Source organism: Accipiter gentilis, chromosome 6 (assembly GCF_929443795.1).
Source record: "Accipiter gentilis chromosome 6, bAccGen1.1, whole genome shotgun sequence".
Lineage (NCBI taxonomy): Eukaryota > Metazoa > Chordata > Aves > Accipitriformes > Accipitridae > Astur > Astur gentilis.
In genome coordinates this window covers 26,884,139-26,911,240 of record NC_064885.1, presented here as the reverse complement: position 1 = coordinate 26,911,240, position 27,102 = coordinate 26,884,139, and the positions used below count along the sequence as shown (strand labels likewise).

The following is a 27,102-nucleotide window of genomic DNA, read 5'->3' as shown; positions in this document are numbered from 1 at the left end:
AGAAATGGTCTGTGGGTTTGTTTATCTGCATGAAATTAAACAGCAAGTTTCCAATTAATACAAAAATTATGTGTAAAATCAGGGCTTAGCCCACTGTAAGTCCCTAAGCCCTTCACCAAAGGAAGATTAACTTTTATGCTTGTATTTTAAAAAATGTGTAAGGACTGCATTGATATAAGATAAGCAATTACAAGCCTTAATTTCACTTCCTCCAGGGAAAAATGTATTTCAAAATAATGTTTTCAGAATGTTTATACAACCTGAAAGCCCTAGCTGGCTTCAGAAAGTCCCACCTTAAAGTTGGCCACCATTTTTTCCTCCCCCCACAGCATCAAGTAGGACCACATCAGTCAGTTGTGGTATATCTTGTACATGATCACTTTTTGTCATAGAATCATAGAATCATTTAGGTTGGAAAAGATCTTTAAGATCATCAAGTCCAACCATCAACCATGCTCACTAAACCATGTCCTGAAGTACCTCATCCACTCACTTTTTTTAATACCTCCAGGGGTGGTGACTCAACCACTTCCCTGGGCAGCCTATTCCAATGTCTGACAAACCCTCTAAGTAAAGAAATTTCTCCTAATATCCAATCTAAACCCCCCCTGCAGCAACTTGAGGCCATGCCCTCTCGTCCTATCTCCAGCCACCTGACAGAAGAGACCAGCACCCACCTCACTACAACCCCCTTTCAGGTAGTTGTAGAGAGCGATAAGGTCTCCCCTCAGCCTCCTCTTCTCCAGACTAAACAGCCCCACTTCCCTCAGCCGCTCCTCATAAGACTTGTGCTCCAGGCCCCTCACCAGCTTTGTTGCCCTTCTCTGGACACACTCCAGCACCTCAGTATCCTTCCTGTAGTGAGGGGCTCAAAACTGAACACAGGACTCGAGGTGCGGCCTCACCAGTGCCGAGTACAGGGGAACAATCACCTCCCTGCTCCTGCTGGCCACACTATTTCTGATACAGGCCAGGATGCCGTTGGCCTTCTTGGCCACCTGGGCACACTGCTGGCTCAACCTGAGCAGAAGGAAACTTCCAGTTTTTAAGAAGTGAGGGGGGTTTTTGAGTGTTACCTACAGCTTCACTGATACAAACATAGTTTGCAATATATTAATATTTATCCTTCCCCAAGCTTACTTCCCTTATAGAACATTGGGGAATAGAGCCCCAATAAGGATCTAAATTAAAAACAAAACCAGAAGGGGCCAGATGAGGGGACAGAGGACAAAGAAAGAAACATGAGGAATCACATTCCTGGTTTCTTTGTATGACAACTGACCATCCCTTCATCATATGCAGCAACATTTCTCTTTCTAAAAACACATGTTCTTTTCCAAAGAACTTCTTGTTTGGAAAAGTTGGTTTTACTATACGTACTAGCACAAGACATGAAACCTTCCTCCCTCCCACATTAGCTGTAGGAGGCTAACATCATCATCAGCTCTCTGTTGTCCAAATCCTTAACTTTTACGAATTGCTTCCTACTGGAATTATCTTCAGTTTTTAAATCAATCCTCATCATAAAATCCATCTAGAAGACCAGCAAAAAAAGCCTCTACAACCATGTCTACAGAACCAAAATAATATGAATCCATCCCCTAGTCAGGTCTAATTCTATCGCTTTGGTTCAGCCATAAACAAAAAGGTGATGGGAGACTCGAGATAACGCTCAGAATCACAGCCCTTGAATTACTTGCTATTGTCTGTGTGCTTAACACAACCTTTAATCTTGTGTTGTGCATGTTATAGCTACTATTTTTCAACTCTAGAACTTCTGGACTCTCAAGAATACATAGTGAAAATCCATTAGAAACTTACCTATGCACAAAAGCCAGCACAAGTATCTAGAATCCTCTTATCCTACAAAAAATGTAACTGGTGAAGATTTAAAAGCTTCCCTGTCTCATTACTTTGAGACACCATTGATCTGGACATGAAGTAAAACATGGCTCTGAAAGGCAAGTATTATAGCCTGTATTTTAAGAATTATTTTTTCCATTACTTTTTTTTCTTTAGCCAATACTTTCAGTTTTGGACAGATCGAGAAAAGGCAGGGAGGGAAATATACATATATGCCCACTCTTTGATTTTTTTTTTTCCTCTGTCACAGCTCTGCTACTTCCTATCTTCCAGCTTTGTTCAAGGAATTACTAATACAATGACTTCTCAGGGCCTGGCGACTACCAAAACATAGCAGTAAGTGCATCACTTACTAACTTTCCTCAGAAATAAGCAGACTTTCAGAGTTTAAATTTTCTATTAGAGAATCTCACATGTATTTTCTGTAAGTTCTTCATGTTTTAAGATCAAAAGGGTCTCAAAAATACCCTCACATCCATTTCTATAATACTATATCCAGTGAGAGATCTCTTATTTCTCATACTCTCACATGTACATCCAAAAAAGTATTTATGTACAATAAATTACTTACACAGCCAATTATTTCAAGGCTATCAGCATGTGTGATAAAATACTACTAAACATTTTTAGTTTAAGGAACTCTAGTGCATTTCATAATCTCAGATGAAGACAAAAGTACTGATGTAACACTGCAGTGTTTAACGCACAATCCTCTCCCACATGTCAGTGAGCGGGTGACTACAGCAACCACGAGAGAACCCTGGCTTCCTTTTGATCATTTATCTCCGTCATAAAGAGATCCTAAGAGAGGGCACAGTGAGTAATCCACTTCCTACTTAAAACTGCAATCTGCAACAGTATCTTTCTAAAGCACCTTTTCTTCATCATATGAAAAATCCAAACATGTTTTTTTAAAAAAATTAACTTAGACTAAAGTGCATGGATACATAAAAAATTAAATTAAAAAAAATGACATCTATCAGAAAGTTAAGTTGGGAATAAAACACTAAGTCATAAAGCTCCAGCCAGCTTTTGGTGAATAGTACATGAGGGAAAAGCTGTTTTAATTCTGCCTTGTGCTGCAAGTGGGATACAAAAATAAGAGCAGGAGGACTCCCTATGAACCAAGCTGCCACCCACTATACAAGTATAAACACATTCAGAATTATCTTTAAGTTATAAATACACATCGATGTACAGCAAGTTTCCATATCTTACCTGAATTATAAGCCTTAGATAGGTTTAGATAGTTGACTAGGACAGGAAGAATGTAATTTAAACTTCATAATGAAAATCACATTAGCAAAATTGACAGTGTAATGGTCTCCCCCTGCTCCCCGGAGCTGATCTAAACATGAAGACACTGAGACAAACAGAAGACCACACACCATTTCCTCCCTTCACTGTTTCGCAATACAACCCATTCTTTCATACTAAATTCTCAGAGAAGATTTAAAAAAAAAACCAAGCAAACAAAAAACCTCACTCTCTGAATAAGTTAATGAACAATGTTGGAAAGCAAAATTAAAGAATCTTACTAACTTTTGAGTTTTTAATCTCAATTTTCCCTTAGTCTTTATAAGCCCCTTGTCTGTACCCTTTTGTTCACATGGTCTATATCCCACAACTTGTGAGAAGACAAGTGCAGAAAAGCCTTTATTTCTTTCTGAAACACAAAAAACTGAAAAAACTGCAGTAAGACTGGCTTGTTCTCCTGAACCTTACTCATGCTGAGAACGTAAAGAAGAGTCACAAGAGAACGCTGTCAATCTCACTGAGTCTCTCTGCAAGTCACTGGTTTCCACTTGTCTCTTCAATAAAAGCAAATAGTCTCCCAGCAGCAAGTAACCTAGAAGGCTGTTCCTTCCAAAATAAAGAATAGGATTAGTTTCTAGAGAGACCGGTAACTTCTAGTATGCCCTTATCAGACAAACTTTTTATGAGTGTCAAAACATTTTTTTACAGTTGTATTTGCATTAGCTTCTTATCAATTTCTGGCCTTAAATGTATTGCTTAATAATGAATAAAAAGAAACAGAAACACCAGTACATGTGGAATTTTGGTCTTCTGTGACTCACATCTGTAATCTGTGTATTCAGACTCCCAAAGCCACCACATAGGATCATTATCAAACACAGCTCTAAGAGTAACAATACAAGACTACAGATTGGTTAGTATCTTCCAATATGTCTCATTCTATGCTTTTTCTTTAATATTGCTGAAATTTGTCTTTTTTAAAGTAACATATACCATACCAAAAATTTACTGTTTCTATGAACCTCTTTAACATGCTGTAATGTCTTCACACTTTGGAGGCAAAATTAAGTTTGGTAGTGAAAACTCCTTAAGTTGTTGCTAAGAAATTTTACTGAAATGTGGCAACATTATGCTGCTCCAGAATGACAACTCTTGTACTTTGTTTTTCTATGAACATTTCTTCCATGGTTAACCATGAGAAAGTAATTCTGAAGCAAAACTGTAAGTGGATTATCACCTAGCAAACCAAAACATTACTACTGAAAAAGTGTCACACTGTTCCCAACACCACCACCATCAGCTCAACTCTGTGAGTAATAGCAGTACTGCAAGTTCTGGCTGTCAGCTGCAGTGTGCATTCCTAGATTTCTCACCAGACCCAATTCAACTGGAATTACAAGACACTGAACTAATGATACCAGACAGCCATGCTAAGTCCTAATAAAAGTGAGTGCTTTGGGAGCAACAGAGATGAGCAGTTGTGCAAATGTTCTGCCCGAGTTCCCTAAGCATGTACCCACTCCCTCAGCAAGGTAGGCTCCAAGGAAAGTCATATAAAAAGAAAAATGTTATTGGTACCAGGATGTGCAGACATTTAGTATTAAGAGAGACAAATCACATAATGTTCTATCAAACAACTAAATATTCAAGGATTAATGTATTTTCTTACTGTACTACTAGCTGTTGGCACACAGATCCATTATCTGTTATCAGTTCATTCAGTTTTAATTCGAGGTGAACTTTTCCCTGAAAAAAAACGAGAGAGAAACACAAATAGTTTTAAAAGCCTTTCTTTTAAAAGTAGTAATTAGAACAATAATATAGTTTACAGTTAGAAGCTATTTAAGGTAATTCCAATATATCCACTTCAAGCAAATATCTATTCTAAAGCATGTATCCTGCAATTAGAGTATGAGGAATGCATTTAAATTTTGAGAGACAAAGATAAAGCAAAGCATTATCCTCAACTGCAGACAGCACATGAATTGGTCTAGCCTCCACAGATTTAACACATGAAAAAAAGTATTTCTTCCAGCATGAGAAATTACAGGGAGCAAAAACCCCTCTTGGCTTTCACAGACAGTGAATTTATGAGCATTTCAGGAGAAAGTTCTAAAATTACCTTGGACTCTAAAGGCAGTTAGGTACATTTAGAAAAGTAGAATAGTATGCAGTAGCCATAACCAGCAACATTTAATAACCAGCTGTGAAATCCTGTCCATCCCACCAGACTGAAGATCATTTAGAAATTTATTGTCCATCCCAGTGCAGCTGCAACTATCTCATGAAGTCTGCTGATGTACTCATGGAACAGTAAACACAACCAAAGGAGAGGAAAAGGTGACAATAATTGCTGACCTGGCTTCCTCCTTTTCTTTTTCTGATACAGTAGGATGTATCAAGAAAAAGAATCCGTAACTGATGGCACAGCACTGATTAACCTCAGAACTCAGCAAGGGCCAGCCTACTCTACCCTCTCAATAACAGGCTCCGAAAACTCCAAACCATGATATACAACTTTCTTGGGATGACGAAAATTTGGTACTATAACCTTGCTGCAAATATCTACTGCCTGAACAATACTGCTACTCCTTCCTGTGCCTGACTATTTGTGCTCACTTTCACATCTAAGATAACCAGACACTGACAGTGTCTTTCCTCTAAACCATGTTCTCCTTAGTATTCTTGGAATTTGTCCATTTACTAAAGGAACATCAGGTGACAGTGGTCTGTCCACGATCATGATTTTTAGGGAAGGGACCTGGAAGGCAATCGTAATGTGCGGCAAAGGAAGCAAACTATAATTTGAACTAGTTTTGCTGTACAACACTGAAATGGAAGTAAAACCTTTAGCTGACCTTGCACACATTTCTATAGCACTTATGTTTTGACATAAAACTGATATGTTTTTATTGTAAATCCCCTGGGGCAAGGCCTGTGTTTCTCTCTCTGTACGTCACATGGGAGGAGAAGTGAAGTTTCTTTTATAAGGAAGTTTTAAACATAACTATTTTGGGATGCCTGCCAAGTGTTTTGCAAACTGTTACTACATGGATGGGAACACAGGTACATTAAGAAAATATTTGTCAAGCAGAGAAACTCAATCACAAAAACAGATTTACAGGATAAAAACAGGATAATGATAACCATGCCAACAGCCTTACAAGGCAAAGTTTTTGAATGACAAATGAAAAGACAACATTAGTAGTATTTATTGTAATAGCTGACTTAACCAGTTTTAGTAGGCAGACCTTGGGAATGGCCTAAACATATTCCTTTTGCTTTTTTAAAAAAACTAAACACAAATCCTGTGTTCTACACTCATCCATCAGAGTAAAATAGCAAGTTTACTGCTCTGAGAACTATCTGTAGACGTAGTTTGTTCAAAACTCAGCACCATAATGACTACAGTAGCATGGCTCTAAGTAAATATTTGCCTGACATGTATGGACAGTTTTGGGTACATTTTTGTTGTTTTTTTTGTTGAGTGCAGCACAATGGTTTCCTAAAGTGGCTGATCTGCAGATCTATATCGGAACTTTTGACATAATGTGCAACTGGGTTTTAAACGTGGTTGTACATATTGGTTTTAGTTCAAAACATATAGAGAAATCAGCCATTCTTATACAATAGATAAGCAGCACACTTTATGTGAACACACTTTTCATCTGTAGATTTCAGGGTTGGTCAAAGGCACGTAGGTACCATTTTAACTTTACAAATGTAGTAACAATCAATTTTCAGATACTGACTAGAAGATGGAGCTGTTGATCACCTGGCTGAGATTCACATAGTAACAAAGAAGCCAAAACCAGAGCATCCAAATCATCAACCTAAACTTCAGAACTACAAAAAACAATTTAGTTGCACAGTTTTGTTTTTAGAGTTGCTACTGCATTTTAACACTGTATTTTAAGATTTTTTTTCTCCCTCCCAATTTTGATATTTTGATCATTTCCACATTATTAAATACTAGAACTATCTATAATAAATACAAGTTTTCTAGTTTTCTAAAGCTCTTAAGTAGACACTGGGCTAATACTGTATTTTAAATACTTATGCCAATAGGCGCTCATATACTGTGCCCACATTCCGTATACAGAATCACACTACTGTTCCAAGTGTACCACAAAGTAACTTTTGACAGTAATAGTTTCCTTCATTAAAACCTTCTCTCCTTTAAATTCAAGAGGAAGAGATGCATACCCTTTCATCTGAAAGGTAGTCTATGCTTAGGAAAGTTATTGAGGGTAGTGGGGATGGTTTAAACAGAGTTGAAATGCCAACAGTTATTTTCCAGTTCCTCCCTCAACATGAAAAAATCTAGATTACAGTATTTCTCTTAAACTCTCCGTCCTCTTCCTTCCACTTCCCCCAACTCAATGGAACAAATATCACAACTGAACTCCTGAATTTGTAAGAATAAGAAAGATCATCTTTATGCCATACACATTATGTCAACATCTAAGTAGAAGCAAAAAAATTCTAAGCCAAAAGTTAGACAACTGTAATTAAAAACAAAGAAACCAACCAACCCAAACCACTAAAATAAGCCAGGTTATCCACTGGGAAGCACCCTTGGTAAACTAAAGTCCTTGTGGCATATGGAAGGTGAAACTGGGGATCTAGAATACTCAACAACTTACATAATATTCCCACATTTAGTAGCGCCTGAATTGTTAATTCTGTGCGCTTGCTGCAAAAATGTCTCTACATAGCAGATACAGGTTCTATCAGCTTCCATCAGCTTTTTTCCAGCTTTCCCATTCTACATTAGAGCAAACATTTAGAGCAAACATATACCAAGTTTCTGAAATGTACTACATCTTACTGCCTACCACACTGAGCTCCTAGCACTATGTAATGGCCGACAGTTCCACAGTATTAGGAATATCAGTTCAACTCAGATAACCCTGCAAGGTTTACTTTACCCAGATATCTGAGCCACTAGGAATCTACAAGCTGGCTTGAGGCTTCATCTCTATTTTTTCCAAATTTACACATTCTACATGAACACCAGAGGAATCTATTAGGAGTACTTTACTTCAATAATTATAAATCCTACCAATTTTAAGAAAGAGAACAGTGAATGTTAAAGTTACCTTCAAAACCTTAGAAGCATGTGAAAGATTTTGACCTTATCAATGTATTTTGCAAGTATAGATCAAATCTCTACAAAATGTTTCTTGCTAAGAATAACAAAGATCGACGACATGTTTAACAGTAAGTCCTCATTTCAAATCAGCTAAATAAAGATTGAAGAAAAAAAAAGGGGGGGAGGCAAGAAATCCTAAGAAATCTGTTAGCATGCTGAGGCTATCTGCATTTTAGAAAACATCAAGATTTTTATATGTATACACACATATATAAAAACAAGTTTGCACCAGTTAAATATGGTCTGTTCCACCCAACTTTCCAAATGCTAGTTTATTTGCTTGGTATTCCCACATTCATGTTTACTTTTCAAGAACTAGCAGACAAAGGAAAAAGTTTTAAGAACACAAGATGAATATCCATTCATAATATTGTAACCAGTAGCAAAAAACCCCAAACAGCTAAGACCAAAAGTTAGAGTAGATGCTTTCTAACAATCAAAAGTAATTTTTACACACTTTCAATGGCTGGGGAGAGGCCACTCTCCTCCCATACACACTTTGAAAAGAAATACTTATCACCCTTCTTTCACCAAAAACTTATTAACTCAAGCACATAGTGCTTTTACTCTCCTGAACTTTTAATCATCTCCACTTCAGACTACCTGTACATACAAAGCTGTGGAATCAGAATAGAAAGTGACTGGTCTACAGCTTCTGCATTAGGAGTGGACTGTGACCCTAGAGAAGTCCTGAATTTATTACAACTAAGGTGGTTTTAGAAAATGACTGGTCTGTTTATTTCCCCACCTCGCCAATTCAGGACTTTTTGAAGTACAAAAATTCATTTTGTAGGAATTGGCAAGTTTAATTCTTGGTAATTCCACAAAAGACAAAATGTTGCTTTTAATAGACTTTTAAGCCTTTCTAGAAACTGTCAAGGTTATTAACGAACTCCAACATCTTCCAGTGATACTTTCCTTTGTCCTACCACAATAGAGCTGACAATTCCCCATACAGACCATAAAAATCAATAAACTGTAAAGGAAAAAAAATCCAAGGTATGCTGATTAGTAAAGACGATGACAGCTAGCCCAAAAGCACTTATGACTTGGTATGTGGCTTGTAGATGTAGAAAATCCCTACCACAATATTCAGTATGCACCTTGGCCACTAAGGCTGCTCATTATACCAAAGTTAGCCCCTATGAAAAATACATCACTGGTACACAGTAAGTATAGTTTTCTTGAAACAAATGACAATTTAAGGGAGAAAAAAAACAAACAAAAACCCAACCAAGCAAACTGCAATGTGTGTATATAGCCAAGGAAAACAAAATGCTTCTAAGCCATCCTATTGCTTTGCACCCATCATAAATTTTGGAAAATACTCATAGGTGGAACTAGAGGGAAAGAATGTCAACCACATGTATGGTGCCATAAGGAGAAGAGCACAACTGAAAACAATTTTTTGTCCCCCAAACTCATCTAGCCTTATAAACATTCACATACTTTTTCTGCACACATACTATGTAAAAGCCTGCCATTTTCAGTCATGTCCCACCAAGAATCTTGGGAATCTCCTAGGAATACATTTCAATACAGCATCGCACATCCAAACCAACAAGATTGGCAGATGGGAACTGGTCTCAGCTCTGCTCTTACAAATTTTGTGGAAAAAGGAAGCAGGACAGGGGAGAAACCTACCCAAATGCTCTAACTCAGGGGAAGATTAACATGAGGAGCACACACCTTCGCAGAAAAGATTATCCTTTAATGGAAGCATCATGCAGGAGAGTGCTTTACACTTGTCCCAGCCATAGAAAAGTATCAGTAAGAGCTTACATTCCACTGTGAGCTACAAAGCCATGAAAATTAAAAACTTTTTATTTCCAATATGTATGAAATGGCTAAATTCCGTTAGTGGAACATTTTCATTAATTTTCATATGTGGGTAGTATTATGACAGAAAGTAATCTTTCATTCAATACATTTTTTATGACTGAGAAAAACACAACAAACATGACAATATTTAAATCAAAGCAGAAATTGCATTTCAGTTTATATCTGGAAAGGACATTCTAGAATATTCAGAGTGATTAGATGGAAGAATTGTAAGAAGAATGAGAGAACCTGCAGTTGGACTAGACAATCTGTAGGTCCCTTCCGATTCTATCATATTCTATCCGAACTAAACAAGTACCAATTGTCAACAGATAAGAGGAAGTGGTATTCAGATGTTTTGAAAAATCTGTCTTCATGAAAAGCAATCACATGCCCTCCTATATACCCAACAGCTGCATGCTAAACTTACAGCTCAGATTATTAATCCTGGAAAATAACGTGGGGGGGCTGGGTTTTTTTGAGAATTCTGTGCACATTCACCTCTTGTAAAAATGGACAGGATCCACCCTTCCCAGAGAGGCTTCCAAGGTACTAGAAAAATACAAACACTGCCAAGTTCAAGACTTTTGCCCCAAGGCAAATCTGAAAAAACTATTAAAATCTAATAAATTGCTTACACAGCAACAAGGCTAAGAGATTCTCAAGCATACTATTCTGTTTTCTTCCTCAAACCACAAACAGAACTGCTACAACTTCTAGAGCCAACTCGTTTTTATGTATTACAACAATCCTGTCAGAAGAACTTGAACCACAGACCAAAATACAACTCTGAAGTACAATTTACTTGATACTGAATGCAGAAAGTATTTCAAAATAGATAAATGAGCACAGCACAAGTAACTCCAGTTTTGGAGACTTCAACTATTTCATGTCACATAAACAGTCATCATTTCAGGTAACACCAAAACTGACTAAAAGAAAATGATTCAGTAGTTTCCTAAACCATTCACCTGTCCCAGGTACATAGCTCCGCTTGCAAATATTTTAGACATCAAAATACTGTTAAGACATTTCCCAAACAGTTGCTTCAAGTCTTCTGCCAGTTTTAAGTATCATGAGAAACACCACAGACAATTTAGAAATGTAGAATATGCATTATTCTCTAATCACGCTAAAAGGCACAACTGTCTCACGAGAATTAGACAGATGCCAACCTCCATCTGCTACAGGTCAATATAAACTTCTACCATTACATGCATTTATCTATATTTAATTTAAAAAACGTAGAAGTGCAATTTAATAGTTACCTGAACCTCTGAATTAGAATCAACAGGTTGAAGCATAAACCAGTTCTCTTTTCCTGTGTAGTTGCATAAATCATCTTTTTTGATTGACACCTTTCCTGGGGGAGGGGGACAAGGAGAGACAAGAATAATTATCACTTTCATCTGAATAGGACAAATATTGAAATAGATTTGAAGTTTGATTTTTGTTTAAACTCTCTTTTAGTTTTGTGGGGTTTTTTAAGCTTATGACACTATATGAAAAGCTTATGGAAACAAGGAACACAAAGCATAAGTAAGGCAGAAAAATAGTTTATATAAAGCCAAATTAAGTTATTACGATGCATTATCTTGCGTATCACTAATAACAAGATAAGGTAAAATGAAGAACATACTTGTGGCTGGAAATAACATAATAAAGATTTGAGAGAACGGTAACGGTGTTTAAGAATATTTAAATAGGAAACTGAAGGTAGATGCCTTTTACTCTTCTGATTGCTATTTGGAAAGCTGTTATTATACCAAATTATCCGGCATCCTGGTGCGAATTATTTCCTTCCTCAATTTAAGTAATGTGAAGCCTTCTTCTACAGCAGACTGTTAGAGATTTATAGCAACTATATCCAAATAGCAGCTGCAATAGAGCCACTATGCAGTGGGGAACAACAACAAAACAATCCACCTCCTGTAATTTTTCACCTAAGCTACATAAAGCATTTTGTAGCAACTTGTAAAGGTTCCACTAACAGAGAAAATATAAATATGAGTATCTATAAATAGTTCTAAGAACTATTCCACAATTGCAATTATTGTGGAATTATTCCACAATTCATTCTTTATAAAAAGACCTACAGGTAGTGACAATTATTCAAATATTCCAATGAAACAGAACTGGAGAAAAAAACAAACAGAATTTAAAAAAATGTACTGAGACATATATTTATAAGACTATAAAATGCCCTATCAGCCTAAAAAATAAATGTATTTTAGTATATAGGATAAAGCAAGGAAACAAAATCCTGCTTTTCAAACTTTAAAGGAACATTTAGTTTAAGTGCACTATACAGTGTGTTTAGAAAAATGGATCACTTGAATAACTGTATCCTTAATACTACAGCTAATGATACTGAAGATAACCAAATGTTATCTAAGACACAGTCAGTATCCCAGAACTTACCTATACGCAAGTCTTTTTGTAAAACACTTTTATCATAAATGTAGAAGGACAACCACTGGAATGTTCTTGGAATCTCAAAGTAAAACTCTTCCCCAAAATAAGGGCTGAAAAGAAAGACTGACAGTTAAGATAGAAAAACACTTCATGTAACTTATACAGAAGACAAACACTAAAATGCTACATTTTTACCGCAGTCCCAGACCTTAGCCTTTAGCACTATACTTATCTATCATCAAAGCCATGCACAACCATTTCATTACAAGAACATACAATAACACTGAAAGTTAAAACTTCATGAGGATGCCTTATGTATGTTCAGAAAAAGAAATCAGAGTGCACACAGAGAAAGTGTTGTTTCCTCTGCAATTTCAATTCTATTTTTCTGTCTTGAAATTATTCTAGTTGGTTCTCTACCCACCCCAAACGACTTCCTGAGACACAAGTTCTGTATTTCTCTTCTTTCACTCAGTACACAATTAAATTACATTAAAACACAATTTAGGAATTATTTCACTAACAGACATTTGTTTAGCTCTAACTTCTGCGTCAAATATGATGCTCAAAGATTCAGACCTATAAAAATAAGCCATAAGCATTAGCAACTATAAAACAGAACAGTGAAAAAAAGAAACGTTAGTCTCAAATACGCACGTTCTCCCACATGCTGGAATGGTCACCACATTTCTCCATCTAATGAAGTCCAGTATAATGTTTACAATTCACCCTGCTCTAACTGCCATTCGCAGACCCCTCCAAGTAAAAAGACTCTGGGTTCCTCTGTGTTAGCTATGTCACATGTGTTGGTATCTTCACTCAAGGAATTTATACTTCCATTAAACTTAATGAGTACTTATTGATGCAATCACAGCCATCAGTCAGAACGTTGTATTTCAAAAGACAGAACAAAACCACAACGTTATTTGTGTCACTGCAAGTTGTGAATCCTGAAAATCAATGCATTCACAAAAAAAAAAAACAACACCCACACTGCTATTTTAGAACTACTGGATTCTTAAAGACTTAAAATATTTTCAATTACAGGGTATTAACATCAACAGGGAAAGGTGTGCAGCCTCATTAAACTAATTTGAGCCTCTGCTTTCTTTCTACAGAAAAGTACTGTGATGACAGTTATACCAAACCCAGAAACAAAGGGTTTGGGGGTTTTTCCCAGTAAAGTACCTTTCTGACAGGATATTGCTACAATACTTTATTAAACTAATAGAGATATGCTTATGTTTGGAACAACCAGTTCATAGTATTGTCTACCCAAAAGGATACCAGGAAGAATAGGATATCATCCCTATTCTATTCCATCTACAATAATTACAGAAAAAAAACCAACAAATGCTTACGGACTGATGGTTCATTAAATAAGTTAAGAGAAGAGCTGATAACTAATTTAAAAAGTGTTGAAAAAACACAGGTGAAAAAGCTGGCATTCCAAAATTCTAGAGCCAATTTTTAGAAAAAAGAGGTTTAACTGCAGGAATTCACTATGAGGAATTTCACAAGTGAAAATGTTCCTTTTGTTCAAACACAGACCTTTTACCATAGGCTTCACGGCAGACAAATCAGTACTAGCCATTGCGCTACACTGAGAAATAATTTAAGAATTCTCAGTTGAAAAATTTGCTTGTGGTTTTTTTCAGGTCCCCACTTTTTTTTTTCTTTTCCAGTTTTCAAAGGCAACAAATTCAACTTTGATTTTGAGGGCTGGGTTCTTCTTGTCAGCACTACCACTGAAGGTATAAATTCACAAGCATTACCTTTAGCAACAGTGCAGCCCTAAGCAGCCTCAATTTCCTTATTACCTTGGCTGCTCATTTTAATTGTATTGATGCAATAAATCAGCCCAAAAAAAGATGAAACAAAGGCTGATTTTAAACTTGGGTCAATTCCATGATATGGCTCCCCTACTAGCAACACAAATAATAGTTACACCAGTACAAAGAGATCTTGCAGCAGAAAGAGTGAACAGTGGGTGAACTAGCTGGCACTGGTATCAAGGGAAACTCTGCTACTAACTCAGCTTTAGTCAGGCATCCCAAGGAGAACACTAGACTACGATGTACAATATCAACTTCTGTGTATCACTAAGTGTTAAGTCCCAATTCTTGCTGGATCTATATAACTCCTTGCATCCAATTATAATCAGATAATTAGTCTGGGATGGAGACTATTAGTAGAGATTTCCAAAAACCTATTTAGCAGCCATATCCTATGGCTAAAGCAAACTCCACAACTATATCCTCCCCTCGCCAAAGAATGATCAGCCACTAACAATCATTATTTTGACCTCAATATTACACGAAGTCTCAGATTTGGCAAGAAAGAGCAGGTCAATAGCATAAGCACAAATAGAAGGTAATGCATTGTTTTATTCATGGTGATATGTTTTTCCTTACCTAGATTAATATCATTGCCTTGTGAATCAGTTGTTGATTATTCTTTAGCAAAGTATGAGACACAGAGAAAATTTAAGGTGGAGAATACAAAGGATTAGTAAAGAAATTCTTAGGCGGATACAGAACTGGCTGAAGGGCTAATATAGGTTACACCAATGAGGAATAATTAAAATGGAGAACTTACTCAACCTGTTCCTCAGGGATTCAGTCAGTTTAGCACTTTCATTTGTGACTTTGATGCAAGAACTTTAAAGACTGTGACGGATACAAAATCAGAAGACAGTGCTAATTCAAAGGAAGACCAGACTGTCATACAGGAAGAACTGGATTACAGTAATACAGAAGATTAAATTTAAATGTGTGACATCCACATTTGCTCTTCCCTTCCTTGTTACATTAAACTGGCAGCTCCATGGCAGAAACTGACCAATGCCCCTGGATCTGTCATTTGATAAGCACTACAGTTATATCAAGAAGAGAATGAATTTTTGCTATAACCTTGCATTCACACAAGGTTCAGTTTGAAAAAAAGAAACTTAATTTAGTTTAAATAAAGAATGCAACACACACATACCACAACCCCTCCCCTCCCCAATTCCTCATACTTGACCACAGATATTTGAGGAGGCTCACAGATGTTCTTTAAACTTTCCAAGGGAAAAAAAATTTTATTTCTTCAGAACCCACAGAAATCCCACCCATGTCAGGAAATATTTCTTGAGTCATTAGTCAAAATATCCTTCTTTCACTTCAGTATTAATTCCTGATTTTTTAAACTCTGAAGTAATTTGCTTCACATCTGCACTTTAACAATAGTCCCAGTGCTGGTGGAAGCCCAAACCTCTTGGCACATTTTAAAAACACATTTTGTCATTAGTTTTCAATCACTGTAGTCAAAGATAATTTTAATTCTAGTGATAATTACTTCCACAGATGTTTAACTAGCAGGTAACTATAATAAAATTTAGATTATGGCTAGTATAAGTTCGCAACCTAGAATACAGTAACAAAACCCAGACTACAGTCACTGGGAATTATGTAAGAAAATGCAAACAAATAAAACAAAACAATTAAATTCAAAGTTTTATTTATGACTAAAATTATACTGTACTACACCTTACTAAAAAGCAATTTATGAAGTCTTCAGACTAAGAAGAGATCAGAACTTTCATCTTCCGTTCCAGTACCTCTACGTTAGTACGGTATTCTACCTTAACAGAGTAATAAGCCACAAGATGGTATAATTAAGTTTCTGGAACAAGTGTCAGCTGTCATAACTGGACACACACTAGTAATCAAGTGTAAGCATCCAACTCTGGTCGCTGCTAATAGAGGATGACATTTTATTACATTTCATCAGTCTGGAACCCTAGTCATGCTGTGAATCTAAATGCAGCCATAATTCAGAGGATAACGGACTTCCCTATGTAGTCAGCAGAGACAGAAAGGCACCTATGGGCAGAGTGATTCAGAACACTGACTTAAACTCCTAACAAAATGTTCTCAACTTAGAAATATTAATTTCTTATCACCTGAAAAATTCTCAATTTGAGGGAGAGGGTGTGCGTGTGCGTTACTTAAGACACACCCCCCCCCCCCCAAAATTTGGGGTTTTTTTTGTATTGGGTTTGCGTGGCAAGGTTTCAGTAGCAGGGAGGTTACAGGGGTGGCTTTTGTGAGAAGCTGCTGGAAGCTTCCCCTATGTCTGACAGAGCCGATGCCAACCAGCTCCAAAACAGACCCACCACTAGCCAAGGCCGAGCCCATCAGCAATGGTGGTAGTGCGCGCCACTGGGATAACAGATTTCAGAAGGGAAAATAAAAGTTGCAACAGGCACAGAGACTGCAGCCAGAGAGAGGAGTGACAACATGTGAGAGAAACAGCCCTGCAGACCCACAGGTCAGTACAGAAGGAAGGGGAGGAGATGCTCCAGTGCACCAGAGCAGAGATTCCCCTGCAGCCTGTGGTGAAGACCCTGGTGAGGCAGGCTGTCCACCTGCAGCCCATGGAAGTCCATGGTGGAGCAGATCTCCACCTGCAGCCCGGGGAGGACCCCATGCCGGAGCAGGGGGATGCCCAAAGGAGGCTGTGACCCTGTGGGAAGCCCACGCTGGAGCAGGTTCCTGGCAGGACCTGCGGATCTGTGGAGAGAGGAGCCCACGCTGGAGCAGGTTTACTGGCAGGACTTGTGACCCCGTGGGGGACCCACAGTGGAGCAGTGTGCTCCTGAAGGACTGCACACCGTGGAATGGACCCATGCTGGAGCAGTTCGTGAAGAACTGCAGCCCGTGGGAATGGCCCACATTGGAGGAGTTCGTGGAGGACTGTCTCCCGTGGGTGGGACCCCACGCTGGAACTGGGGAAGAGTGTTGAGTCCTGCCCCTGAGGAGGAAGGAGCAGCAGAGACAACGTGTGATGAACTGACCCTAACCCCCATTCCCCATCCCCCTGCGCCACTGTGGGGGGTAGGTAGAGAATTCAGGAGTGAAGCTGTACCCAGGAAGAAGGGAGGGGTGGAGGGGAAGTTGTTTTAAGATTTGGTTTTCCCACATCCCACAGCACACAAAACTCTTATATGTGGAAAAGTTCCCGATCCTTCATTCTAGAAACAGGTTTTACAAGACAGACACTAAAAGTGGAATTCCACCAATACAGACCAACTGCATGTCAGGAGGAGGAAATGGCATGGAGAGCAAGTATCAGGTAGATTTCTTTCCCTTGAAAATAACCTGGCAAGAAAAAGAATGTTATGCTGCCCGATGGAATAGTATAAAGTAATAGTGAAATATGTTCTAGCATACTTTATTTTAAAAGCACTGTACTACTTGCAAGCCTCAGTTTTATCTTCTTTCAACTGCTCTCACGATTTACTCATTGCTGTAATGTTTCCAAGTCAGCTCTCATTTTAAAGAGGTACAAGCAAAAGCACACGCACATTGATACATATCTTGCTTTTATTCTGAAGTGAGGCAGTCTTGCTTATCATGTCCATTTAAAAAATTAAGCTTACCTTAAAGATTTTTCAACTACCTGTGTACGAAAAACTTCTTCTTGGTCCAAGTTTATGGTACAGAAGAAGTCTCTCATTTTGTTGGGTACTAAGTGTTTGGCGTCATCTGTAAATAAAAAAAATGACTGTAAGTATTGAGGGGGGAAAGCCCACAAAATATTAGGCACAAGAATTTAACAGTTTTACTGTGTGTCCAAAAGGTACTTTTCATTCAGTTCGCATGCATTTACACATTCATTTTCAATTCATAAGATCCAACAGTGTACAGAACTTGCTACATCCAGCTTCACGTGGAATGAGAGTCGACAGGAGGAGGACAGCACGCTGACTCATGAACACCACTTCCTGCAGCACCTGCACTTTCCCTTGAGAGGTCTCATCTCCAGCTTGACCCTGCGTGGCTTGCTAAATCCGAGAAGCTTGCAGCCTGAGGTGATATGGCATTAGGTCATAAGACCAAGACATGATCTGGCCAAGCTATTGTTCACTTGGTATTTTCTCTGCAAATATTTTGGCTAAAGGATGCTGATTAACAAGAACTTACCCATCAAATCTCTGTTTCATTTTCCACAATGAACAGCTGATTTTGACTGATGTATTTTCAAAGGTTCAGCTATGAGTACTGTTTATTTTTTCCTAACTGTCTGGTCTAGCTGAAGGGGGAAAATCACCTACTGACTAAATGCAACATGGATAGAACAAATAGAAAAGGAAGCTTCTAATGTGACACAGGAATACAAGGATTTGCTAGATACCGAGACTAGGCCACTGCAATAACACAGGCTGGACATCAGGCAGCCCTTTCTGGAAATTGTTACTTCTAAGTTGTTACAGATAAAAGCAGTTCCCAATGCTCAAATCAGAGAGCTCTTCCAAGATCCGAATGCTGCAGATATCTACGTTTATTTACAGCAACACTGTTCTTTAGCTTAGTTATTTCCCCCCAGATGTTTGCTTCCCCTCCCCATGTCTTTGAAGACAGCCAACAGACCCTTTCCACATTTTATTCTGCTAAAAGAAACAAGACAAGCATTTCTGGTACTCTGTCATATGAGAGGCTCCTAATCAGTGAGTAGCCACTCTTTGTCCCTGTTCCACTTCATCTGTTATCCTAAACACAGGCAACCGGAATTTATTCTGCATTAGGTTTTAACCAGGACCTTCTACAGTAGCATTCATCCTTAGCTGCTACTGGGAATACCTCTCCCAATGAAATGTGGAATCATCATTATCTAAACTTTATATAAGGTATTAAAAAGTAATAGGATAAAAACTATGCCAAAGTATTGAGTTTTAATTACTTATCACGTCTGAATAACATAACACCTCCATTTTCACAGAGCACAGCTTGAAACTAGATTTGAAGTGTCATACATATGTTCCTTTTTAAAACACTGCAGGTATGAAGTACAGTGGAGTCAGCTTTATTGTCTATGCTGTTAAGTAGTAAAATCAGAATTTTGTTTTCTCTCCCCCCCCCCCCCTTTTTTTTTTTTTGGTGTTAAATAGATTATTACAGTCTCGAAAGTTAAGTAATGCCTGGCATTGGAAAGGCTACCAGAACCATATCTGAGCAGAGAACATGACAGGTTAACAGGAACAGAGAATCAACTTCATGCACGATGTTTTCCAAGTCAGGCATATGTACACTGAGGAAAAGCATGAAACTTAAATAACTTCCACAGTTAAAACTTGTGCTCTCAGAAGCATCAATGAGCTTTTCATCAACTTGGGTGTGGGAGAGGAGGAAGTATACATATTTTTAAACATCACACTTAATGTTGACAGATTGAGAGACATGAACAGAACCGGTTTTTAATGCTGTTAGACTCCAAAAAGAGACTAAACTCAAAGTTACTCTTAAGTGAGATACTGCAGAAGAACTGAGAAAAGCATCAAAGATTGAACACCGTCTGAAAAAAAAGCTATTTTAATAAAACATACGACAGAAAATATAAAAATAAATTCATGAAAGAGGCTAGTAATCCCCAGAGAGCTTCTGATACTGTAGTTTGTAATTAATAAGCATGAACTCTGTCAGGTGTTCCTGATAAGAATCTTTATTTTTTAGTTAATACTCTGTAGCTTCACCATCCTACTTTTACATAAAATATTTAAGATATACCATTACTTAACTGGCACTGTAAAGGCACCAGAGTTTGAAAGGTAATTACGATTATTATAGTTTCGTGTTTTCTTAACAGAGTAAAAATTAAATATTTCTACATAATTCACAATTTTTATGTCTACTATACTGCAGTCTTTCAATATTAAAAGGAACTTTCTACCCAAGGAAATAGAAGAAATAGAAGCTTTGATTTTCTAATGAGACAAAAACTTTTATTATGTAGCCCCAGTGTTTAGCTTTAAGGCACAGACAAGTTTATTGAGGTTTTTGAGAGGCAGAGGGGATGATTCTCAGTTCTGAGTTTAAAATAACCTCAGAGCACTTGTCAGGTGAAGTACAGAGCATGAGATTTCACATCTTTCCAAATACCTCTCAATTTCTGTGATTGTGGGAAACTTTTCAGCTATACAGCGGTACAACTCTTGAAAGAAGCTTATTTACTTGGCGGGGGGGAAGGGGAGGATAAAAAGAGCACAAGTGTTTGATTACACTAAGTCTTACTTTTTCCTGAAAACCTAAGGCTATAATGGTTGCATAAAAATCAAGTATGAACAACACCAGATATCTGCTTGAACGTTTAGATTTTCAGTGCATCTATCAGGTATGCAATTCTGAATTCTGAAGACTGCGTATGTTTCACTCTTCAAAGGATGGAAAGGAAAAAAGTTAAGAGGTGAGAGAAGTATCTTGAGGAAATGTATACCAGAGTTTTCCAAGGGTTTGTTTGGAAAGTGTAGGTAGTATGAATGGTTAGTCAGAAACACCAAATAAAGTTGTTTTGGGGAAAAGAGAGAAGTTAACCCAATTTCAGATCTAACTGTGGAACTATTTCAAGCCTCTTCACAGTGGTTGTCATTTAAAAACTATATAGTGTGATACTGAAACTTGCAGTTCAAATGGGGAAACGCACAAGTGATGAAACAGCAGCAATAACAGACTTATTTATTTTGTATTAACCATATCAATTCACCAGCTTTGGTCACCAGACTAACTTAAACCACAAATTATTTTCACATGACACATGTAGTAGCCCAATTCAATAGGGAAACCATTAAATGCATCACTAAAATACTAAAAGTCAACCTTTTTATTTTGAAAACATAGAAGTTCACAATTGCAATTAGTTACCTGACTTTCAAATTAACTTTCTTTATTGCTACTCTGCTATTTCAGGAAAACAGCAAAAAATAATAATAGCAATTTAAAAAAAAAACAACACAAACACCCACACTTTGGCCAATTATACATGTTGGTTTGTATTTAAAAATATTTAGAAAAATATTGTTTAGGTTCTCTATATAACCCAGTAAAACCTCACTTCAAAGTAAGATTAGGTCAAACCTAAACAAAAGGGAAAAGATGCAACGCTAATAAAAACTCAAGTGCTAGAGCAATAGGAGTTCAGGTGTACAACACTCAATAAATTCAAACTCTCCACATTAATGTTATGAGTTATTACTAACGGCAATGGAGCAACCTACCAAATTCAACAGTTCTGTCAAACTCCCATGCCTGCGCATAATTTTTTAAACATAGATGCTACATGAAAACGTCAAGGTAAAGCTTGTTCACTGTTAACAGTGCATCAGAAACCAAGCAAAAGCAGGAGGTGGGATAGATAAATGCTATTCACAGTATCCTCTGCGCATTAGCGCACATCCTCTGACAGGGACCCAGAACAAAGAAATTTAGAAGACATTTATGCACACAAACTCCTAAGTATTTGCTTTATAGGACTAAACATATTCTATAGCAACAATTAAATTCACTACAGAAGCTCAGCATAAGCTGAGATAACCACACAGTGTTAACAACTCAGTGCAAGAAGTTTGAAAAAGAATGTGTCCCGAATTTTGTCAGATGAGCTCTGGGAGACAACAGACATTTTCCAAATGCTCCACTAAGACAGGTTTCAGTAAACACACCAAAAAATTCAAAGCAACTAAAATCACTTACCACCTAAACATGTACTACTGTATGTCATAAAATGAAAACAGAAGCTAGTTATAAAGCTTAAAACACTACACTATGCAATATGTCTAAATCTACATGATATCCATGTACTTTTGTAAAGCACTTTTGTCATTACTATGACACACAAAATAGAGCCACTAATGCAACAAACTCATCATAAAGAAAAGACAGACTTTCAGTGGATTTCTGGTGGAAACCTGCTGAAGTGTAATACCATATTTAAAAAAATTATGGGGTCTTAACTGGTAAGACCAGTTCATCTTGCCTCTTACTTGAAAACTGGAGGCAGGAGACTGGTTGCAAACACTGACATCCCAGAAAACAGAGAGAGTAGAGAGAGTACCAGGGACTACAAATGCATTCCTACTGTGTTTTTTCACTGCTAGGTATGTAATGGCTATTTAAGCCAGCTTTATGTATATGGCTCAATTCTAAATCCATTGTGATGATTTGTATATCATCACTAACTTGAGATTTTACCATCTATTTGCGTATTGCAAAACAACAGTATAAATAAGAACTTGCTGCAGATGGTGTTTTCTATACATACAGAATTACATAGAACTGACGTTAGCTCATTAAAACTACCACTCTCTCTCATGCAACACATATAAAATGAGTCAGCGTCAAGTCTTGTAGTAGTTTAAATGCCAACAAAGCTTAGGCACCGGAATGTGTTCCACTTCTAAGAAACTTGCTACAAGGAATTCTTACAAATTATGAAGATCAGCTTCGAAAGTGAGGTCTGCTACTGCTAATCCCTCCAGATCAAAGGGTATTACATTATTACATTTGTTTCTTATTGTTCATTCAGAGGCTCTTCCCCTAAAAAACACATTAGTAAAATACTAGCAAGAAGTGAAAATAAAACAGCATGTGCTATGAGAAGAAGCCAAAAGAGCATCTAGGGATTTTAGGGTTCACAAGCTTCCACAGCATACTTAACGCATACCTTTTTTTTTAAAGTGTTTTTGTTTTGTAAGAAGAAACAAGCAGGTTTGCAAATTGATTTTCACACTGTTTCAAGACACGTCTTTTATTGCAGCTGTTACTTCTGCTCATTTTCCAGGTAGGCTCATACAGTTCTTACAGGTCAATCTTTGGCAACCAGCTTTTTATGTATTCCCTAGGAAGCCGGTCACAGACCTCAGCTCACCGTTACTTTTACCAGGTAATTGAACAAAGTTACAATACAACTGCAGGCTTAATCCAGAGTTTCAACATAAGTTTCAAGACATTTTGGGTTTTGTCTTTTAATGCTTAATGGAAAAACTTTTATAGAATCATAGAGTGGTTTGGGTTGGAAGGGACCTGAAAGATCACCTAGCTCCAAGCCCCCTGCCATGGGCAGGGACACCTTCCACCAGACCAGGTTGCTCAAATCATCATCCTACCTGGCCTTGAACACTGGGGCATCCACAGCCTCTCTGGGCAACCTGTTCCAGTGCCTCACCACCCTCACAGTGAAGAAATCAGGTTCAGGTATCACAAAATGTAAAACTCCTTGAATGTTTTGTTGTCCAGTGTTGAAAAAAAAACTTATGATAAAAGTTCAGCAGCAGAATGGTGTCAATAAATAAGTCAGCTTCAGTAATTAATGCTTTAGCCCCCAAACTAACAGTATTCTTCTTTAAAGGCAACCGACACATATTATTTCTGTCATAATTGCTAACATTGTAAGATCTCAGTAAGCGTGTGTTCAGCCTTGTCTACTCAACAGGCAATCAGTCGCTCTCTATCGCAAACACGCTGGAGCGAGAGCACCTCCAGCTATACCTCATGCAGTCTCCTGCTTCCATGACCTAGCCTTCTATTTACTTAAGACACATTCAAGTCCATACTGCATGACGACATTTAAGTAAACACGACTCCATTCCTCCATCAAACCTAATCCTTCAAAAGATTTTCACAACCGGTTCTCTGTCCCAGCGCCATGCCCAATTCAACTTGTTTCGCTTCATTCTCAAAAAAGTCGATCGACTGCGTGAGAAAGGAAATAAACGGGTTGCATCCGAATTGTATGAATGTATTTTGATACCCCTTCAGGAAGCCGCTGCACATCCTGTTTCTCCTCCTTGCTTTGAAGTCCTCCCGAGCGGCACCACACTATCTGTTTTCCTCCCCGGCCCCTCCTCCCCAGCTCATCCTTTGGTTTCCCACGTTACCGAACGTGTAGGTATTTTTAGTCAGCACTTCCTAACCACCAAAATAAAGTCACCAGCCTCCCTCTCACTCGCACACACGCTACACAAAGAAACAGAAGCATTAATGACCGTTTCCAGAACAGCCCTCTACCACCGACTTCCTGCACATCAATAATTTCGCAATTTCTGCTTGACAAACAGGCGCCGATGCCCGAGGTCCGGACGGGAAGGGGCATTTCTGCTCGCCCGCTGACTCAAGGAAACCCCAGGAGCAACGGATGCTTCCCAGCCGCTCCGGGGCTCCGACGGCCCCGCCGCGTCCAGCCCGTCCTCCCGCCCGCCCCCGGGGCCGCGCAGACCCCGGCCCGGCCCGGCCCCGCCCGCCCCCGCCAGCACGTGCCGGCCGCGCCCGCCACAAAGCCCCTTCCCGGCGCCGCCGCCGCGCGGCCCGGGCCCCCGCGGCCCCCACACCCGCCCCGCGGGGCTCTCCCCGGCGCCGGGCCCGAGGGGCGCCGGGCCCGAGGGGCGCCGCCGTGAGGAGCCCCTGCTGCCTCCACCCCCCCGCCGCGCTCTCCCCCCGACCCAGCCCCCGGCCGCCGCCGCGCCGCCCGCCCCGCCGCGGGGAAGGAGAGGGAACGGCGGCGGCCCGCGCCGCGGAGCCACGACAGGAGCGCGCACCTGAGCGCGGCGGCCCACGGGCGCTCGCCCAGCCCAGCCCAGCCCCGCCACACTTACAGATCTTCCCCCGGAGGTTCTGCAGCACCCGCACCTCGTCGCCGCCGTCCCCGGCCGCCATCGCGCCAGCGCCGCCGCCTGCGCAGTGCAGCGCGCCGCGGGGGGAAGGGAACGGCGCAGCGCGGCCCGGCCCGGCCCCGCCACACGCCCGCCAGCCGCGGCCGCTCCGGCTCCGCCCCCGCCGGCCGCCGCCCGCCGCCGCCCGCCGCCCTCGGGGGGCACCAGAGACCGACGCGGGGCGGGGGGCGGCGGGGCGCATGCGCGCTGGCGCCCGCCTCCCAGCAGGCCTTTGCGCGGCGGCTCCGCCCTTGCCGCGGCGGCTGCCGCCGGCGGCGGGGGCCTGCGGCCGGGCCCGGCCCGGGCGGCGCCCGGCAGCTCCCGGCTCCTCCCGGCTCCCCGGTTCCGTCCCCACTTCACCGTGTGCCCGGTGGTCTCGGCCGCCCCGCGGCTTGCCCCGCCTGTCCTGTTCCTTTGCGTAGCTCTTACGTGGGCAGAGGGGCTCTAGCTGCGAGGCGCCTTACACCCTTGTGTTTACCGTATTAATAATATTCGTCGCGTTAAAGGGCTGAAACGAGCGACGGAGCCGGTCGCTCTGATTTCTGGTGTGCCCGTGGCCTGTCTCTGTGAAAAGCACGCGATGGCTTCTGTTGGTCTTCTCTGCTGTCACTTGTTCACCTCTGCCGGTTCGGCCACAAACGAAATGCCATAAAACAAGCGGGAAACGGCTCAGATCCCAGTGCTGCCCGCAAACTGGCGTGAGCAATGCTTCACTCACTGCAGCCGTAAGGCACCTGAAGGTGTTGGCAGACTACAGATAAAGCGCAGCAGCAGCCCATCTTCATCCAGAATTAAAGGGCCTCCACATCATGTTTTATACCAACGTTTCTTGGAGATACAGATCCTAATGTGAAACTCCCTGGCATCTTGCTTACGTCTGGAGTTCACCCCAAGTCCCACATCGGCCGTGGGCGTCTGTCTGTCTTTTAGGTCGGTCTGCATCATCCACCCAGATGTCGGCTGCAGGCGCTGTGTCCAGTTTGGTGACACTCGGGTGCGCGCTGAGGGTACATCAGCCTCCGGGCCCTGCAGGTACAGAGTACGGTGAAAGCCTTTAGTGACTGATGTATCCTAAAACAGAGGTAGTTTAGTGGGCTAAAGCTGTTTTAGAAAGCAGCAGAGGACTAGGATTCTTCACTTCGCACCTAGAAAGCCCTCTCAGTCTGTCCTGTTAAAGCAAAGGCAAGTTTGGAATCTTTCACGCCAGCATCTCGTCATTTTCTCTAATTGAAGTCCTCCGCTGTGGTTCTCTGACCATTTTTTATTTCTCCTGCACCAATCTTGCCATTATTACTATGATATGGCATCGAGCCATATAATCTGACAGTCAGGCACTGCTGTGCCTCATTCCTTGGTGGCTTCTCCTGCATCCAACTTCTCCCTTGCTGCCCCGTCAGCAGTGGCGAGGTTCCTTCCTCGTCCCCACGCTCCACATCGTGGTTGGGGGAGGACAGGTATGTTTGAAAGGTGGCAGGCAAGGGGCTGGTGGGGAATAAGCTGCTTCATCACACCAGTAACGGGTGTATTTGTATGCATGCAAAACCCGAATCTGCACAAAGACATGAGTTTGCATAAGATGAATTTTAACCAGTTGGAAATGGGAGGTTCCTCCACAGTACAAATGGAGGATTTCATTATCTCCAGTTGGCTCTCTAGGTTGGCTACCCTGTCTGACTGGTGGCTGGTGAACTGAGGCTAACCCAGGGCTTTGATCTGAAAAACGTAGCAAGGTAGTACTCCGAGAATGAAGATGTATGCTTGACGTGTGGGTTGCAACATTTTAAAAGTTAGATCATCTGACTCTAGTTCTTCCATACCTCTCAAAACTTACGATTACAGTTGGAGCTTCCTGTTTAACTTAGCATCAGCTTCCTTCGAAGCACAGACCTCCTATTGACATTAGCAGTGCAACTTTTAGTTTTGCCATGGTCTAATTCCTGACACTCCATTTTATTTCAAAAGTGCCTTGTTTTAATCCAACATACTATATTCAGAATACTGTTTCAATTGCATAATGTTTATTTTTGGCCTCTCTTAAAGTTACATTTTAGGAGCATCTGTATGACAGGTAGGTTTGTTCAGCTAAGGACATAGTTAAGACAAACACTGGTGTGCTAACTTGCAAACT

The 27,102-nt window shown here is 40.1% G+C and overlaps 1 protein-coding gene across 3 annotated transcripts in view; it reads right to left on the bottom strand.

Moving 5' to 3' along the window:
• Window positions 1-25,056, bottom strand: part of RASA2 (RAS p21 protein activator 2) — a 52,930-nt gene extending 27,874 nt beyond the window's left edge. The window contains exons 1-5 of one of the 3 annotated variants that reach the window (XM_049803186.1): window positions 24,918-25,056; window positions 17,937-18,042; window positions 12,518-12,621; window positions 11,365-11,459; window positions 4,790-4,866 (exon numbers count right to left, since the gene is read on the bottom strand). In XM_049803186.1, the coding sequence (XP_049659143.1) occupies window positions 4,790-4,866; window positions 11,365-11,459; window positions 12,518-12,621; window positions 17,937-18,042; window positions 24,918-24,978 (443 nt within the window). In that variant the 5' untranslated portion in view covers window positions 24,979-25,056. Of the gene's footprint in view, window positions 1-4,789; window positions 4,867-11,364; window positions 11,460-12,517; window positions 12,622-14,925; window positions 15,198-17,936; window positions 18,043-24,917 lie in introns of those variants that run through there. The other 2 variants (XM_049803188.1, XM_049803187.1) reach the window with 2 other exon arrangements.
• Window positions 25,057-27,102: the final 2,046 nt, after the last annotated feature.